We start from the raw sequence: 21,096 nt of genomic DNA on the forward strand, positions 1-21,096 counted from the left end.
AGAACAATACAAAAAAAAGGGGGTCAGGGGTGCACAAAAAACTAAACTTAAATAAGACAAACAAATATATTTGTAAGTAAACAAACCAAGAAAGGGTAAAGGTCTTGTGAGATTACAGGATCTTGAAAGATTTCAAGCAAAAAAAAAAAAAAAAAAAAAAAAAACGGTTTTAATGTTTTTTTTTTTTTTTCATTAGTGCTTTGCTTTAAGATGTTCGTATAATTTTGTAATTATTTTAGAATAGCAGAATAAAATGGTTTTTGGTAATTAAAATTGCATCTGTGAATATGACACTTTGTAGATATTACCAAAAGATGAATAAGCTTCTTTCTCTATTTTTTGTTACAGATTTCGTATCATGTTTTCTTCGAGAATTGACAATTCCAAAAGATATGCAGCACAGTTTCTGACTGTGACAAACAAAATGAACCGTTTTATTCAATATCCTGTCTAAACCTGGAAAGAAAATGTCTGACAGGATAAAATTTAGGCAGAATTTAAATGAGACCACTTTAAATTTGTTAGGCCAAACCTTAAAAATATTTTAATCCCAGGTTTTTTGCAAAACAAATGTTCTGTGGACTTGTGTATACATGCCATCTAAGAAAGATGGCGCCTGTCAATCAATTTGGTGGGCGGGGATAACTGTACTCCTACGTCATTTTGCGGTGGGCCTCAAAATCACAGGGATTTGGATCCCATTTTAACTTCAGAAAATTGTCACCACAGGTGCCCTTTAATGTAAATTTGACTAAAAATTGCATGTCCAAACAGCTTAATTTATGAAAAATGTGCAAAAAAAGCAGTGAGTTTAAAGCCTAGTTTATACTTCTGCGTTGACCTACGGCGCATGTGTTGTTTGTGTCGAGGAAGTTTTTTCCTGAACGCTACCTTAAATGTAAAAGTGGCTCAAACTCGCTAATTTTGAGGCGGGAATTGGTGGACGTGCAACAACTTCAATCATAAGGTAAAGACAAAACAACAGTTCCCATCTAGAGCTCCTCACAGGACTCCACACCTGTAAACACTCGCCCCATCAGGCTCTCGCGGCTCTCACCTTTGCCCACACTCGTCAGCGCTACCAAGGTGACCAATCACAGACCTTGAGGTCATTACAACATGTAGTTACATTTTTTGAGAGGTGAGCGTCAGCGTCGCCATCAGTGAGGGCTATGCGCTTGAAGCAGAAGTATAAATCAGCCTTAAGTATTTTAAAACCAACCAAGCAAACAAAAACTATACCAACCCCAAACCTTTAAAAGTATAACAAATCATGTACAAAACACCACTGAGTGCTGAAAAACTGTTTTAATGAGTTAATGCGGGCATTCTTGGAGACAATAGTTTTTTTTTAAAGATGGAACAAATTCCAGACTCTTCACAAAACATGTCCTTTACCAGAACAAGTCAGTATAGCATGACGCAATGTACAAAATCCTCCAAATCACCGTCAGTTCAACTGAAACAGGACAGTTGCACAAAAAACAATTCAGTTCATCTGTTTCTCCCAATCACACTTTCATCAATCCATCTACATGACATGTTTAGCATCCAAATATTCCAGCGTGTTTGGACATGGATTGTCTTGACTAGTTCAATCAGGTTACACAAATGCATTAATGGGCCAGACAGCATCTGTTTATGTCAGACCAATTCAAGGGGAACACTGGGTCTAAAAACCATTGTAAAACCATGACTAGATGACACTTTTAAGTGTTTTCACTGGTCAAGGAGCAGGACACAAACAGTAACTCCTCGTTACATACATCAATACAAATATCTGAAATGCATATTTTCACAATATGGAATAGTACTAGTATTCTCACCTGCCCACACGGTTAAACGGTGTCTTTACATAGAAATCGTGCCATCAATATGGGGCATAGCTAGCTTTTCAAAAAGTGTAAATAAATGACCTTGCGCTCATCGTGTTAACGTTTATTTGATGTCTAGTCGCACAACTAAACATTAGGAATATAATCTAGTATTTCCTGTGTGGATGAAACTCCTGGCGTATTCCTAGAGAGCTCCATATCAAAACAGCGAGACTTTGGGAACTAGTGCAACGAGGAAGAGGCCTGGTCTCACGGGACAAGGCAGGCACAGAGTAGAACTGAGAGAATTCAAAATACTCCACACAAGAGTCATGGCAGATAGTTTAAGGCTGTTTGAAGTGACAGAAAGATTCGCAAAATAAAGCTCAGATGCCGAACCCGTTGCTCGAGAAGGTTGTCATTTAGAAGTCAGCCTGTCGCAGTCATGTGCCGTCGGGTCGGATGAAAATGGGATAGAGCCCAAACTCTGCAGTTTTCTGGCTTTTGCCCAATGACAGGCCCATTAGAGCAGCAGGAACGGCGTCATGACTGTTTTAGGCGTTTCCTGGGCAGGCCGAAGTGGGGACACTGCGCCGATGCCAGGGCACGGAAGGCCTCCGCCACTAAGTGAGGATGAGACTGGATCATTGACTTCCAGCCCGCGGTCTCCATTATGTCCGTGGCATGACTGTCAGGAAAGAGCGAAGACGTTTCAGTATTAACACAAGACACATTAAAAATCGATAATGACAATGTGGACTAATCCAGTCTAATGGGATACAAGAAATAAAAAACGAGAAGCTCAATTTAATGGTGAATGTCGTCACTGTCAGACTAAAACCTTGTATTTACAGATTATGACTTTTAAAAAATGAAATCAATACTATTAGTCACTCTTTAAGCATGTCTGTTGGTTTTCCACATTTTTAACCAATGGAAACTAATAAAAAGAGCTCATTATTAGGTCTTATAACTTAATTCTGAAACCTCAACTTAGTTTTGAAATGAAGTAGTGTGCAGTTTGGAGCATGTTTTACAAGTTTCATAAATCTTCACTTAAGAGAAGATCTCTCCTTACCTATAACAATAAATGAAGGATGTTGGATGGAATCCCGCAAACATGTATCTAATAACCATTAAGTGTGGACATGTCATGGTCAGAAGTAGCTTAACAGAAAATCATAGATTAAACAGATAATAAATTGGTAAGAAAATGATGAAAGGAGAATTTAACATGTCTCAATGAAGAAAAAGTTTGGAACGCATATTTGATTTATAAGTTGTTAAAATCCACACCTACAAATACATATTAGTTTATTGCAGTAAGGATATTACAAAAAGGTATATTATTAAATAGTTTAAAAAAATTAAGTTAATGTTTCTTTATTTCATTTAAATGTTAAGCCAGATTTTACAGAACTTGCAATATTGTCGAAAAAATATTTTTTTATATGTAAAAAAGCCTAAATGCATACAAGGCCATTCTAGTATTTTGCTCTCCAACTAGCCATCTAGTTCCTCTGTGTGTAAACAAACACCTGTGATTTATTCATAAGATTGGCGAATGTGATTATTGGCCAATACCGATCTCTGGCCTATCGATCAGGCATCCCTTTTTTTCCCCAAGCATGTTAGATGTGTACACAGCCTTTCATAGTAAACTCATGTGAATTTGATAACAGGTGAATGCAGGCAATCAACACACACACATTCAGTAGGTTATAACTGATCCAGTATTATTTATATTTTTCTCCTTAATTTATGATTAGCGATAACCAATGTATTTGTATTCATTAAACTAAAATTTTGAAAGTTAAATTCCCCAAACAAGTGTTTGTAAACAGTTTGCTGTTCTTCCATCTGTTTTTCAAGCCTTGTGTTTAAAGGATACAAAAATCTGGCAGTGAATGTATAAAGTACTCACATACCATTCAGATTGCTAAATCCTATAGCATTTAATCAAGCCTCACCAGGTTTTCATAGCCTATATTGACTTTTACACCATAGTAAGTTCCCGCATGGCTGCAATAAACACTATAACCTGTAAGCAGATGAAAATGTAATGTGATGTGATGCTTCAGAGGCAGCCATTCTAATGACGGAAACAACAAAAATTTGGTTTTCTAGACAAAACTTAAACTCCATCTGCTGGAATGTTAATATATTGACGCATGCTAAAGTCTAACCATATGTAAATCACTGACAACACCATTAAATTTGTAAAATAAAAATACAGTAGCGAGTTTCCTTCTGACAGCGATGATATTGAAGATTCAAGCAATTCTATTTATATGAAAGACTCAATTTTCCATTGAATGAGTTGGCACCAATGCAGAAGCTAACTCTGTACTGAAGAGTACGATCAGCAGGGTGCCGGGGATCTGTAATAGTGACTTAGTGATATGTTTATAATGCAGAAATGTTCCCTTCTTCGACGTTTCAGACAGTCAGAGTCTATTAATAACCAGTATCAGGAGATGCGCAAACCGCTGGTACCAGCCAAGCAGCTCGAGCTGCCCAGAACCTAAAACAATGAATTCTAATGCATCTAGTAGAGCAGATAAGAGCTCGGTATTAATCTTGTGTCACACATATCAGCTAATTACATACTTGCTATTCCAGTTTTTCCCATCTTTACAGCCCAGCTGTCGGAGGACACTGCACCTATGGATAAGATAGAAGAAAAACACTCTCATTCTCAGGCTGGTAAACAGCCATGGCAGCAGGAATTTATCAAGCAGAGTTTCTTTGGCGGCGCTTGCCTGTTGATAAAATCTATGGCCTGTGCTTTGAGCTGCTCGGCGCTGTGCAAGTCGGCGAGGATGAGGGTGTCTGCGACGTTCTCCACCGAGAGGCTGTTGCAAAGGGCTTCCTCACACATGACCTTTAAGCGCTCCAGAGCGTACTGAGAGAAAGACACACATGACTTACTGAACAGCACTCAAACCACATTTAAAAGCATGAGTGTGGACAAAACACGACAAGACTGTCAGCAATGATGCTCTTTCCATAAAAACATAAATAATACTTGTGTATTAATTGACTAGGTAATCTTCTTAAACATTTGAGCTTCAATCAGGATAAAGCACTATAAAGTATCACTAAGACAGACTATATCAATAGAGAAAAGGTTACATTTAAATGAACATTTATGAAAGTAGTAGAGGTTTAAATTGTTCTTTTGAATTGTTCTTCTTTAATGCTTAACCTGCCTTCTTCCCACAAGTCATTCAAACAGGTTTGAAACACACGGGTAAGTAAATGATGACAGTTGCAGTTTTGAGTGAACATTCTGTAACAGTAACTCTACTGCATTGTTTCCAAAAAGGTAATTACACACTGTCAGAAGTTTAACGTTGGTAAGATTTTTTTTTAATGCCTTTAAATAAGCGTCCTGCACTAGGGCTGAACAGTATATTGTTTGAGCATCGATATCGCAATGTGTGTACCTGCAATAGTCACGTATCAGGATTAGATGATTAAAGATTAAAATATAAAGATATTAAAAAATATTTATTTGTATTATTATTTATATAACAATGACTTTATTTACCTTTGACTGTTTGATTTCTGTACTTGAATAATGTTAGACTCTTCAGAAAACCTTAAAACGCAGTTTATTTGTTTATTTATTTTTAGCTATTATTATAATTTGTGCAGATATACTGCATGGAAAAAGACTTGATCACACCAGTTGAATAAATCAATGAAATCTTTCCAAATAGACCTGTTCAAAGCATTGGGTGAAATGTTATTCATATCGCATAATATGCATTGCTTGAAAACAAACAATTAGCAATATTTCCAATATTGTGCAGCTCTATCTTGCACAGATAAAGATTGCATTTATTTTATTCTAAAGGCAGTAAATCTTGTAATATATTCAATTATAGATTGAAACAATAAATAAAAAAAATATTGTAGTAATTTATTCCTGTAATTTAAAGCTGTATTTACACTAGCCATTCCCAAATGACAACCATTCTGATTTGGTACTTTAAAATTATGTATTATTTATTGTCATTTAGGCCACGTTCACGCTGCGAGGCTTTGTGCTTAAATCTGATTTTTTCTTAGATCTGATTTTTTTTGTATAGCTGTTCACATTGTTGTTATAAATATGGGCAATATCAGATTTGCAGTGTGAACAGATCATGATCATAAACTGGGGTGCGTTTCCCAAAACCATCGTTAGCTAAATAAGGTCGCAAGTTCCGTTGTTACAAACATAGTTTGTTGATTTGCCGTTTCCCAAATTTGTCGCTCCAACGAACATTCGCAATCTGCATGGCAAAATTGAGCACTCGCAACTACACCTCTGGAGATGTAGTTAGAAACATAGTTCCTGGCTGTGTTCTTTTCCCACTTATCTAATTTATGTTACGTCTCTAAAGCTTGTGAAAACAAAACAAAGATTAATTCTTTTCATTTATAGTAGGTTATTTATTAAGTATCTGTACTGTATAAGACATTGGCCTGCTGGTTACTTTCTTCAGCCCCCCTAAAATAGGCCTAGCAATGCCCATGCAGACAGCACAAAATGTCTAATTATGCACACAATGTGTTAACAGTATAAAGCACGTTGTCAGATTATGCTTTATATAATTATTGCCCTTTTACAGACAACCGTGGTGTATTTCATAAACTTTAAAGGGTTGTTCTGCAATTACTAATGTGTATTTCGGCAATTGAAATCTAAAATAAGTCACCTGTGATACTGATAATTTGTGATTTATGACAACCACGGTGCACGTCTTTCTGACCACCGGTGTAGTGAACTCATCAAGAGTTAATAAGCAGCCGCAGACTGAACTGTGAAGGCGGAGTTGGTTTATGTCTGTTTACAGAGTTATTTCATTTTACAACGTTATAAACAGCAGCCACGTGCAGAAGGGGGGTTAGGGTGCTTGAGCACCTGCTCTTTTTTTCTCTGAGAGAGAAAGTTTATCCTTAAAATCCCTCCTTTGCGCACACATCCCCAATCCACACATCCCCCTGATGCTCTTCAGCTTCACGATCAACCTGTTCCCCAATCGTTAACAAGCAGGAGTTTTGCTTTCAAATTTAAAGAAATGAACAACCAACTTTCTGTGGTAAAGTAATTGCCGTGTGCTATTCTAGATGAGGTTTGCAGCACAGAATGATGACGCATGTCACTCAAAGATTATGCAAAACTCACATAAAATCCTACATAACTGTTCACACTGCAGTCGCTTTGCAAAACAACAAATCTGTGTCTGATTTATTAAATGAAAGTGGCACAAATCTAAAATGAAAAGATCAGACTCCATGCAGTTTGGGCTATTTACACTTGTCGAGACAAAAACAGATCTGAGGCACAAGTGGGCAAAAAAAAAAAATCGGATTTTGGGCCTGCAGTGTGAACGTAGCCTGAGTCGTGTTGTCATGTTGAAAATACATTCTGCTTAATACTAAAAACGAAACATTTGAGAAATAAGAAGATAAAAAAATGCATTAATTTGCTAAATAAGTTAATAAAACTTTATTTAAAATATTTATAATTAAATGCAAATTAAATTAAAATTAAATTAAATAAAAATCTAGTTGTTGTAATTTTTTTATTTTTTTTAATCTTACAGACCCAAAATTTTTTTATCAAATGTATGTGTATATGGCAAAAATGGATCTTCTATATATATATATATATATATATATATATATATATATATATATATATATATATATATATATATATATATATATATATATATATATATAAACATTATTTTGAGTTTACCAAAAATGTTGAGACTTACTTTATCAGCTGCGGCTAATAAACTATCAGCCATTTTCTCTAAATTTGGTGCTTTTCCTGTGTATATGAAGCCCATCATTTCTTTAAAAACCTCTGGTTCAACATCACTGATATCCACTCGATTCTACAAAGAAAAAAATAAATCAGCTTATGAACTCGTATGTTTTATAACAGCAAAGATATCTGCAACAATATTGCAATATAAGAACGGCATCAAATGCATACCTTTTTACTCTCCTCCATTTCATGTTCAAACATGGCATTAAAGACAGGAGATCTCGCTGTCAAGAAAGCAATAAATCTGTCAGTCACATCATATGAGCATCTCTGGATTCATGGACACAATCAAAAAGAAATGACAAGTGTCCAGTTTTCATTACATGATTCCTGACCCATGAGTCAATCCACATTGGTAAACAAACAAACAAAAAAAAAGTCACATTCATGATCAAACCCAGTCGCCCTTAGAGGACATTAGTGGTGGATCACACTACAGATTTCCAGTGATGAATCTAGATCTGTCATATTGAAGAATTACGACCTCAGAAAGAAAAACGAAAACAAAACTACCGCCAAGGTCACACAAACTGTCTCCCCCACCACACACACAGACACACAAACACAAGCGCGCGTGCACACACACAGAAGCTCTTAGAACGGTGGATGCTGAGGTTGCGTCGCCGGGATGAGGAGGACATTGAGCTGGTGTGGTCAGCAGAGCTGGGGGTCTGGATTAGACTCACCTGCCAGGATAGATTTGTGGGCTTTGAACTCCTGCCCCCCCACATATAGAGAGCAGTCTGTGAAGCGTGAACATTCCCACAGGTTCCCCAGATCATCAGACAGCTGGCACTCCGGGACCTTTAACATGTTCATGTTGGACTGTCCGGAGATGTTCACAGAGTCTTGAACAACACTTACCTAATTAACATAAAAGAAGAGCCCACCTATTAAACCACCACTAGGTCTGGATTTGCAGTGTGACTTGCTGAAAACCTTTCAAAACATGGTCCTATTTCTATTATAGCAACAATATTTTTTCATTTAGCTGTGGAATGTGACCACATTTGGCAAATATGGTACAAACATAGTATTGTACACCTATTCAGCATTTCAAATTGGAATGTGGACTAGTGTATGTGAATATTAAAATGCAACAAGAAGTCGGAATGTTCTCCATGTCTGTGTGTGTCTATAAATGGAGTGGATTGATTTAGTGCACACATACTCAAGTAGAGAAACTAGCAAAAATAATATAAATTTAAAGACAATAAAAGGATTACAGTTAGTCGATGACAATATTAGGCTGAAAAGATGATGAGCATCGCTATATAGTAATAAAGTTGTAATAATAATGGATGAAATAACCCTTTAACTGCCTGCCCTCACAAATGGTTGACCATATTTTAATAATGACTGTTGAAATTAATTTAAAGAATGATTATTTTAAATAACAGTTTACACACACAGTATTGTTGGTTAACAAAAAAATAAAAAAAATTCTAACATAATCCTGTTGCACTACTACACTTGATTTTGGTTTTATTGAAAAAAAAAAAAATAAAAAATAGAAAAAAAATGTTAAATGAGAATCTGAAATATGTTTTGGCATACTTCCCGTCCCTTTATTAATCAGGGTTAGCCACAGTGAAATGAATTGCCAATTTATTATTTATCCAATTTATAATTGTTTTGTGTAGCGGTTGCCCTTCTAGCTGCAACCCAACACTGAGAAGCTTATTCAAATCACCTGTACCGCATGTCTTTGGACTGTGGGGAAAACCAGTGCACCAGGAGGAAACCCACACCAACACAGGGAAAACATGCAAACTCCATACAGAAATGCCAAATGACCCAGCCAAGGCTCGAACCAGCGACCTTTTTGTTGTGAGGCGACAGTGCTACCCACTACAACACCATGCTGCCCGATTTAGCATTCAAATGTTTTATCCTAATTATTTATTTATTTTTTTTAATAAATTGGTCTTACACTTCATATTTTTCAGATTTTCATTGTTTATGTATTGATTCTGGTACTTTTACAATAACCCGACATATCAACCATTTGGTAGAGATTGATATATTAGATATTATGGGTTGTGCTAAAAAAAAGGAATGAAGGTGTGTTAACTAGCGAGTTAAAAATGCAATGCAAAAAAAATTGTAAAAAATTATTGGTGGGGCAGGTAAAGGGATAAGGAAAATATGGCATGTAGTAATATATTTGTCGAACACATGAAACTGAAACAAACTATATTAATTTTGTAAGCACACACTGCTAGTTTTGAGGTGAACAATTCATCTGTGCATGTCATAAAAAAGTTTTCCCTTTTAATCTTTAATAAATCTGAAAATGCATTTTTTTGTTTGTTTACAGTTAAATTATCTGATTACATCTGTCTAAGGCATTGGGCATGGTTAACATAGTTAACCACACTGCTCCAACTGTCAGTTTGACAGTCTGTTAGGTTGTAATAACTCTCCTGAAACCCTTTTCCCAATCTTTATGAATGAAATGTCTACTTTACTAAATCAAATCAGCTTGCAGAAGAAAAAAAGCCATTCCCACAATCCTCTCATAAACTATTCTGTTTCTCTAGGAACTGCAGACTAATAATAAAAAAGGTTTATGCATACTTTAAGAACTCTCATGTATGCTACTTTGCAATATTTACTTACTTTTAGAAATTGTATAAACGCATAGAGAAAATTCTCAATAGACAACCTAAAATAAAAAGTATGCAATTTACTTTGGTTAGAAAAAAATGATAATGTCGCAGTGCTGTCCATTTAAAAAAAAAAAAAGTTCACTTTAGCAAATGATTTGATGACCCAATCATAGAGGTTAATTTTACAACTAACAGCTCAATGACAAAGTGATTGTACTTGCTGCCACATATTGACAAAAAACACAATTTAGCTAATATAAACAATGTAGCTAATATACTCTCAAAATGTTATTTACTTTTTTTTTTTTTACTTTTTGATAACTATCATCAGTGCCCTTATCTGAAATCTAAACTTTTATCATAGAAGATTATAAGATGTGATCATTTAACTTTCATAATTTCTAAAATAACAACATTGTGTGCATAAAATAGCTAAAGAATGAATGTTTTTCACAGCTAAATGCTCTCTCTCTGTGTCAGTGTGCATCCAGGTTTGACTGTGCTGCTGTGAAGGTACTTGTCAAAACTTTAACATATATATATATATATATATATATATATATATATATATATATATATATATATATATATATATATATATATATATATATATATATATATATATATATATATATATATATATGATCATTGCATTTAGGAAAAAGGTCATGAGGGTGTTTAAATCCTTTTTATTTAAAGATTATTTGCATTTGAATACAACCAAATAAAAGCTACAATGTCATGAATGACCGCAAATGCTACCAACCTTTATTTTTTTAAACCAACTATTACTTTAATTATTTAACAGTTTGAAAAAACAATGAAGTTTACAATGAAGATTGGGCATGGAAAAGAGAAGTCCTATTATTACGCAAGTGCTAAGCACTACTATTAATATGTTCTCTGTTGACAAACTCATTTAGAGTGCTGGCAATCTGGCTCGTTTTCTATGCAAGAAAAAATAAAAAGCAAAATGGAATATAAATGCAGCTATCAAAAACGCTGCTGATGAAAGCATCCTGCAGTTGTTTAATAGTTTTTCCGGCAATAATCATCTACAAAACTTGTCCAATTAATGAGGGAAAACATATTATCTGCAATTTACATTTAGTTCCAACTTTGCCTTGTGATATTGCCAATTTCCCTGCAAATATTAAGCCCTGCAGCAGATCTCAACAGGCATGTCGGCTATTTTTCAAGCAAGACTCATAATTGTGTTACAGTAAATTCATTTGACAACCCATTTCATTTGCCGCTCTAGGTGACGTCTCTATCCTGCTACGTTCTGAAGAGAAGGGTGATCTGTCAAACGGCTACTAGCATATTCATACAAATGGATCAGTGCTTCGTGCAGGAAATCCAATCTGCAGTCTACTTCAGGAGAGAAGTCGAAAGTCACTGATTTCGCAGGTGCCACTTTTTCATGTTTTAAAGGTAAAATCAATAATAAATCACACAAATGACCATGTCAGTGTAACTAAAAGACAGCAGCAACTTTGACTCAAGCAAATGACAAAAGATTTGTCCTGGCTGCAAATAGGTAATGCAAACAGGGAAGAAGTTTTTCAAAATCTAGTTTAGGTTTCTTTGCTGATTAGTGAAAAAAGCTCTTCCGTTCAAATGAATTGTTTGTTTAAAATGCCAAGTACGGCATATAGAACAAATAATAAAGACAAATGCTGCCTTTGCACTTTGAATAAATCTGAGGGCGCACAACACAATGCAAAAATCTAATAAGCCAATCACATGGCAGTAACTGCACACATTTAGGCATGCAGATGTGGTGAAGATTTGCTGAAATTCAAACCAGGCATCAGAATGGAGAGGAAATAAGATAATTTAGGCGATTTTGTGAGTGCCATGGTGCATGGTTGCTGGTGCCAGATGGGCTGGTGTGATTTTTAAAAAAAATGCTCTGTCAGTAATGTGCTAATGTCAGACAAGTGCGTTAAACTAACAAAACGGCATACTTCTGATGCAAAACAAACCATATACAATTTGGTTTGAATGAGATCTCTGACAACTTTCTCAGAAATGTATTTTACAATTTTGGTAGATGTATTTTGTATGGATATTATTTTCTAAAACTTAATTAAGATATTGAATGTTTTTAGCAATGTAATATGAAATTTCATGGCACAAACAAATAAAGTCCATATGCCATATAGTCTTGTACCTAGTCTAAATACATACACAACAATATACAGATGAGGTTCAAAATGTAAACCTAGTAGTTATAATGTCCATATATGGCTTATTGAAAATTATAGGTGGCGTTGATGCATGTATTTTCTAAGGCATGCACTCTATTTTACAGATCTGAAAACTATTGTGCGTGCTTGTGTGACAGTTTTCACATAAAATGTGTGCAAATTTGTATACATGAGGACACCTATACCAATCGAATAAAGCAGTTTTTGAGATGTGATGGTGCAGGAGATTCACATCATAGATGTGCAGTAGGCAAATAGACCTAAAAAGTGGCTGTATTATCTGTGTATTATCATATACATCTAATTAAACATTTAATAAACATACAGGATGTATATTCAAATAATGTTGTGCATCAATCCTGAATGAATAACCTAATAAACTGAGAAAACAATCTGCTCATAACACTGCATAAACATATACAAGCAAATTTTATGGGAAATAACTCATTTTGGAATGATTAATCAAGTGAAGTTGACTTAAACCAATACTGTCATGCGTGGAAGGTTAGAGTCTGAGGTAATGAGCAGATTATGAAGTAAACGCATACTCACCTCACAAAATAACGTGAGTTTATCATCTGGTAGCAGCCCATTTGCTTCATCAAGCAGAAAATCTCTCCTAATAAATTTTTTGAAGCCCCAGTCTTTGCCTTGGACAAAGCGATAGGCTCTTTGGCTTTCTATGTTTGGAAGGGAAGTAAGGGTTTAAGTTAGATTTTGGTTCAAGACACTTGACATAACAAACCAACGTAGAATTTAAAACAAGTCTCCAATAAAGATATAAATATTTTCTTATTAAGGATTTATTTCTCTAGACTTACCCATAGCTTTCGTCTCCTCTCGTTTAGCGTTCAGTAAAGAAAATTTGAACTTGGCTCTGACTTCACTTTTTGGACAGCTAACTAGTAGCAAATACAGTGATAGATAATCTTTACTTTCATCATCAAGTCCCTTAGGATTGACCCGCAGGCACCTAAAGATGAAGAGAGATGGAAAAACCTTATCATTTTCGAGCATAACAGCATTATAACACATATGAATATGGCTGCTCACCATTTCATCTTATCATTAGGCCCTGAGGAGAAGGTAGAGCTCTTCAATACTTCACCCATCTCTTCTCGACAGAAGCTGAAGTTGTTTATGGTCCACATGTAGGAAAATTTCACTACCTTGACCTATAAAATCACCAAAGATTACCATCAGTGAAAGCTGATAACTGCCAGCACACAATAACGTGCAGTCATTCCTAGTCAGCAACAAAACAAACGCTTTGAAAACACACACATACATACATACACACACACACACACATACACATACACACACTTCCTCTTGTTTTTATCAACAACTGAATTCACATCTTCAACAACCATATAGCTCCTGATCAACTTTGTGTTTGCCGGGGGTTAAAACCTACCCATCGGAAATTTGTCTCAGTATCATTTTACCATATCTGATAAACCAGCATGACCACATTATGATGACTGCTTGAGTTTCATTATCACTTGCACAATAACGTGTCACCCTATCTACTTTAATGCTCTGATTACCCTTCATTAGATCAAACTGTGCACAGTGCCGTAACAAGCAAAATATCAAAATATGCATTTGCTTAAACTACACTTATAATTTCCTAGAATGATCATTAAAAAAGATGAATTAAAATAAGTCAAAATTCAAGTCATATTTTTAAGTTTATTTCTTTTCATTCGTAACAAGCAGCTTTGCAGAAAATCATGTTGATGTTTAAAATAACCTAGTATCTCCATGCATTGTTCATATGGTGACCACAAAATTAATGAACAGCCTTTCAAAGTATAGAAGTTTCCAACCACAACTGAAAAAAGTTTTGCAACAGTTTCACAGAGCAGCATGCAGCAGATTTTGTTTTGTGTGAAAATAAGGCAAAACCCAGTGATACCAGTGACAGGACATTAGAAAGATCCATATTCAACTTTTGTATGAAAGTTCAAGTGTCTACTTTTTTTTCTCTGTGAAAGTTTTGAATGACAATAGAATCTTAAGACTCAACATAATCAATTGATATGAAATCCCAATTGCAATTAATAGAAAGCTGTGATTGTCATGAACATCTTATCAGGGAAGCGTCAGTAGTCAATGCCCTCCAATGATCAGAGGGCACTGTTGTGGACAAAAAAGCCAAACACCTAGGAAAGCCCTATAGCAGTTGTTGAATAAACAGAAGATTTAACAGCTTTACCATATGACTATGAAATCATCTCACAGAAGGATTTATTTCACACACTTAAAGTTTTGAAGTTAAAGAAATGCTATACAAAATCTTGCGTTATTTACTCCATGCATGCCCATAAATGTAAATATTATATATTATCTTAAAAAAGGACCTATTAAAAATGTTAAAACATCTTAAAAATAAGGCTTTGATGTTCCTAAAATAATGCTGCAGTGTGTGTAATCCGAGGGCTTAAATAAGAGGATCTGGTGAAATGCAAGTTTTGTTTTTTTTATAACAGAAAATTGTAATGGAATTTAAATAGTAAGTGAATCATGGTTCATTTGGAATGCAAATCTTAATTTTAAAATACTTTTTTTTTAGATCATGGTGATGTACAGCTGACTACATTTTTTTATATATAAAAAAAAAAAAACATTAAAAATGTGGTTTGATTGAAGTATAGGTATTATTACATTATTAAAATGTTGACATTTATGGCATAATGTGCTACCTTTTAAATGTTTAACAATGTGTAATTAATAGGGGTGTAACGATACACAAAAGGCACGGTTCGGTTCGGTTCACGGTTTTGGAGCCACGGTTCGGTTCAGTTTCTGTTTGCTGTGGGGTTAGGGTTGATGTCATGCTAACAGCAATGCTAAGGGACAATTCACTTAATAACAAGAACATCTTAACTTTTTCTTTATTAACTTTGTCATCGCATTTTTAGTACAGTCAGGATACCCGAGTAAACAACTAGAATTAAATAAATACCTCCAATATAGACTAGTCAGAAAAAAACTATTCTCTTTAGTGCAGCCATCTTAACTAAGTAAACTAAAATTAAATAAATAACTGCAGTGTAGACTAGTGAAAGATCTTCTTCAAAAACACCATAATATCCACATTCTCCAATGAGAGGCTTGATCTCTGTGCTGACACAGACGCTCATTTTTGATTATATTGTTTCATTTAGATAGATAAGTTTCCGTTTAAATTAATGAAAAATATACATATAATGTGTTTGTAAAGTGTTTTTTCATGACATATTCACCAGTAAAATACATTGCGGTTGTGTCTGAAACTAATGTTAGGGTTGTACCCGGCTGTATGTTTGCCTCCCGATCTCTCTCTCTCTCCTGCTCCCTCTATGCCGGTCATTTATGTAGGTCCGCCTTCATGACAGCTGATGGCTGTCATTTCTGTAGGCCTGCCTTTTTGACAGCTGATTGGTCAAGAGACCGATCTATCATCATTTGGCGACGCAGCGCGGGAATGTAAAAAGCATGTCAGGAAGAGCGGGAGAGAGAGCGCTTTTTCCTTTGATCTCATTTTTCGTGTATTTTTCTTACATGATTATGATTTTCATTGTTTTTGCTTAACTTTCGTTTGGGTAAAATTATTTTGCATTACTTTTGCCCACTTTAAGAAATTTTGTGAGGTTTGTACATTTTTATTTTAAATGATTTGTATATTATTTTTTAGCTCCGACAATATAGCTGTATCTCCTCAAGTTCAGTCTTAGTGTAAGGTGGATAGGGAAAATGTCATATGATTTCCATTTTGCAAACACGTAGAAAATGTATTGTTAAAGACATCAGGTAAGAGGTGAAGGTATTCTTTGTTTATTTTATTCAGTATAGGGAAGAATGCGGCGCACGGCGCTGAAGACCTTTTTTTTCTTTTCATCAGTTTTAGCGAGGTAAGAGGGGTTATTCATGAGTTAGAATTGTTTTATTATATTTATTTCTTTTGTTTGTCTTCACTATCACCCCCTTGCTCAAGTTTAACTAATTTTTGTTTGATACTTTTGTTTGAATTTGTTACTTTATTATATTATTTTTATTAGTGTAAATATTTCTCTTTTTTTTGTATATTCGGGCATCATTCTGGTTTTACTTTTGTACATTAAATCACTTTTGTTGGCAGTTCTGTTGCTTACACCCTCACATTGTGAAATTACCACACTTTTTAAATGTTTGTCCTTACAAGTAAGGCTTTGTCTAAGACACAAATTCTATTCCTGTACTCAACTGGAAAACCAAAATGTTTCCATACAGATGACTTAAATGTGTCTGGGGGATCTGCAATCTCAGTACTATGTAAAGCAGCCATCCTGCGTAAGGAGTGTGATGCTTACTCAAGTCACATGACATAACATGCACTAAAATACTAACTTTAGAATATAATATTTAGAAAAAAACCTCATCATTACTAAAACAATTTAATCAAATATGATAATAAAGATGTGTTTAAATTGGTTCAATTAGTTAGAGACAAGTGACGTCAACCTCAACAATGGGCAGCAGGGGGCGTGAGAGTATCGCGGTACGCCACGAGAGTTTCGCGATACATATCGTGGTTGGTGTATCGCGATATTTCGGTTCAGTTTTAATATCGTTACCCCCCTAGTAATTAACAAAAACACCCTGACAATACAAAAGCATTCACTGCATGATGAACCTATGTAGAGTTTAAATTACATTTCAGTAACACTATTGTCTTTGTTTTGTTTTGTTTTGTTTGCCAACAGAAATATTTACAAACAAAAGTGAGAGCAAAACATTTGTACATGTCAGAGCAACTCTGTTTTGCCTCCCTAAATATTGCACAAATTACTAATTTAAGTCAATGTTTCAGTAATTGGCTCTAGGGCTGAGAGACTAATCAAATTCAAATTGTAAATGTAATTGTCATGCATATCTTGTCAGGGAAGCATGGTGTGTTCTGCAGTAAATCTCCTCCGAAGGCCAGAGGAGCTCTCAAGGAAAAACCCATGATGCTTTCCAAATACACAAACACACAAAACAGGAAATTCTGGGCTGAAGTTTGGAGTAAATGTGAGTTTGGAGTAAAACCATGTTATTTTAAGTAATAATTTTACATGCAACCTTTACTACAGAGCTGTAGTTCATTGAGAATTATCAAAGAATGATTATTTCTATCATTAAAGACGAATAAAATCTCATTCTAAAACCATTTTTGTGTAGCTTATCAATGTAATTATCAATCTCTACAGTGTAGTAAACACTGCTCCATCTGAACGCATGAAAAAACATGCATGAAAATTGCCTTCAATAAATCGCTTAACCCTAATTTAGCCACAAAGTTGTTGGTTGTGTCAAAAAGAGCATACTCTCGAGCAGGTGATCATATTAAATGACTTCACAAACATTAAAAAAAGTACAATCTATATACAGTGCTTAGCATATACGAGCACACCACATTTTGAAAATTTTTATGCATTTCTTAGTGAATATGTGTAATATACATTGGTGCTACAGAAAAAAACAAAACATATTTATTAAACAGATATATTTATTAAAATAATACTTTAGTCACAGAACATCTTTAGAAATGGAAAGACAATACATTTAAATTCATGTAAAATATTGCAACATTTTTTTTTATTCTCTTGATTTTTGCTATTTTTAAAAATTTTATTTTATAATTTTCCCAAACATATAACTATGTGCAACTAATTATTGAACCATTATATTTTAAGTTATTTTGTTAGATTAGCTCCAGATTTGGCTTCAGTACTGACTTATCTAATGTATATACACAAAGATTAAAAAATAATATTGTTAAGCATCTTATAGAAAATATGAACTTAAGAGATTTGTGGGGGGTGTACTCCAATACGCTGAGCACTGTATAAAATGAATATGTGTATTACTAATGTAATCTGGACATACCATATAAGCAATGTTGTCACCCTGGTAATTTTTGCACAACAACGACCAGAACAACAGAACAACAACAACCAAAAAATAAAAAAAATCTGATTAATTCCACGATTACAAGAATTCAAAATAAATTGTTTCAGTTCTTGGATAAGCGTGTGCTGAATTTTCCATTTAGGATCAGAATTTCCTACATCACTAAATCTATGTGATAATACAGTTTGCATTTAGCAAATATGTAAATAAGCTAACAGGTGAGAACTGCCATATATAATTCTTCACTAACACTTCAGCAAAGTCTGGAAATGGTGGCTTCAGTCCATCTCACCTGGGTATAGCACCAGCTCTCAGCCACAGGCCCGCTGGACATCTCCCCTGGAGGAGGAGGGGTTGGGACCCCCGACATCACCAACTCTCTCCCTACTATCAGAAGCGCTGACTTTCCCAAAGCGTTCACCACTTAACCTTTATGGAAACATAGAGCAAAGGCATCGTATAAGAAAAAAAATAAACGGCAGCAATTTCTGCCTCTCCTCCTGACCTGAAAATATCAAATCTTCGACTTTGCCATCAGCAAGCCATTTTATGGTAAAATGAGAGACATTGCCAACCCCTTCTCAGGGCACAGAATCTATCAAAACACATTTAGGTGTCAAAGTGGAGGAAGGAAATGAAAGAATATAAGCTTTATGAAACCTCTGAAACCGGAAGCATGCAATATGACAATCCAGTCTGTAGTGTGACAGAAGATCACCACAAAAATGTGCTCCAAATCCATGAAAATGCTTACAAGAAACTGTCGGTCTAAATATAGCTGTGCTTGATGATGGCAAAAACACACCAGAATGAGTTAAGTCTGATATAGTGACTAAAACGGCTTGTTGGCACAGGCCTGATAGGCAGGTCTGAACCTGCCCTTGTTGACAAGGTGTAGTCAAGGGCACATTTAGTTGAATTTAAGTAAATCAATAGACAAAATCACCCAACAACATTTCACTCTTAACTACTTTGACTTTACAGAAGTATATACAAGTAAAAATGATGATGCACACCAGCCTGCAACTCACCTAAACTTCAATAAATATCTCGACTTTCATTTCTTGGTGCCACTGTATCAGGTAAACACTGAAGAAATTAGCTTGTGTTTTACTGTGACATTACAGCATGATCCAAGGGCTTCTCATCCCAACCTGCGAATATAAATACATACGTTATCTTTCATTCAATAAACTTTCAGTTCTCTTAAATAATCAGTCATTAACTTAAATAAGAGTAAATCAGCATTACATTATGAGGACTCATAATTACTAAAATCACAATTTAATACAAAATATTTGCCCAGTATTGCTTCTGAACAGCGTTATTGTTGTTCCAGACTACCTATAAACACTATTGGGTTATTTACATTTCAACTTGAGTTCAACGAGTTCAAATCCGGATTGCCTGCGCTAAAATAAAGCTGACAACCAATTTATCTAAAGCAACTTACAATAAAATTATTGCTACACGAATTCCAGATCATTTTGTAGTGTTTGGTTCATTTGTTTAGATCAGATTGTATACTGGGCTTGGTCAATATGGCAAAAGAATCTGGTTAGCCTTGATGCAAACACCTAATCTAATTAAAAGATCTGCGATCTTCTATTGTTTAATATCGGATAAATATCATTAACTGAAAGTCCAGTATATCAGTGAAACCACCTAGTCTTATATGGACAAAAAGGTTTCAAGCCTTTTGTTTGAGCTAGTCAGATTCTTGTCGGCTAGTTGGCTATGTGGTTAGCAAGCTAAACTATATCCTCAACACTGACAAAAGTAGATCAGTTAAAGCACAAACCTTTCCTCGCCATTCTGTCAATAATGTTAAAGTCAAGGTTCGGACGGTCCTTGTGGATGTGCTAAGTTAAATCGGCACTATTTAAGACTGAAGTGTATTTGTGTCTTTTCAAAAACAGCCCATCACAGTAGCTTGCAGTGTGTGCTGCTTATCCTGCCAATGAAGGAAGCGAAAACCCAGGAGCGTGACCACACATCAACGCGCACAACACGTTCCCGCGGCTGTACGTCTTCCCGCCGGCCGGGGGCGCGCCTTGGCCCAACAACTCATATATGTCGGTTAAAGATTAAAGGATACACAAGATATCAAACAAGACGTCAATATTTTTTGTATATATCTTTGTCCCATCGAACTAAATATGATGAACGCTAAAACGAATGTTGAAATAACAGTTAAATTACAGTGTTTGTACAGTTTATATATCTCTCAGCGCTTAACAGTAGTCGATTTTGATTGGCTCCAACAGGAAAGCGTTTAAAATTGTAACACTTCTTCGACACAAATCCAACTTATTAATTACGTCTTTAAAACAAATGTTTTATTATCATTTTACTTGCCGAAAAGAGTGGCGTTCCAGATGTACTAGCACTAGCATAGTATAGGGATATTGCTGTAAATGGTCAGGACTCATGGGTGTTTATAACAGGCCTGTATAGCCTGACAAAACTCTTTATCTCAAAAAGTGCAGTATTTGCAGTTATTAGCCTCATGTTAGGCTAATTAATTATGAGGTATAAATGCTACATTTTAATGACATTTTAAGCACTTTTTTTCAATAGCTTGTCAGATGGTCGAACCCAACCAATTTATTACATGATTTATCTTTTTTTTTTTTATTAAAAACTGTAGCTTATTCATTTACTAGGCAAAAAAAAAAAAAAAAAAAAATCTGGCCAGCACATTT

The 21,096-nt window shown here is 35.0% G+C and overlaps 1 protein-coding gene across 1 annotated transcript; it reads right to left on the minus strand.

The window, feature by feature from the left end:
- Window positions 1-1,293: 1,293 nt before the first annotated feature.
- On the minus strand, window positions 1,294-20,275 carry spopla (speckle type BTB/POZ protein like a). Its single transcript, NM_001013447.1, is given in 12 exon segments — window positions 1,294-2,502; window positions 4,425-4,478; window positions 4,577-4,719; window positions 7,592-7,714; window positions 7,816-7,871; window positions 8,334-8,511; window positions 13,025-13,152; window positions 13,294-13,445; window positions 13,526-13,647; window positions 18,684-18,820; window positions 19,423-19,545; window positions 20,193-20,275. Coding segments are annotated over 10 exon segments (1,179 nt in total). The 5' UTR covers window positions 18,762-18,820; window positions 19,423-19,545; window positions 20,193-20,275; the 3' UTR covers window positions 1,294-2,357.
- Window positions 20,276-21,096: the final 821 nt, after the last annotated feature.

This window comes from Danio rerio, chromosome 9 (assembly GCF_052040795.2).
Source record: "Danio rerio strain M-AB ecotype USA chromosome 9, GRCz13ab, whole genome shotgun sequence".
In the NCBI taxonomy this organism is placed as follows: Eukaryota; Metazoa; Chordata; class Actinopteri; order Cypriniformes; family Danionidae; genus Danio; species Danio rerio.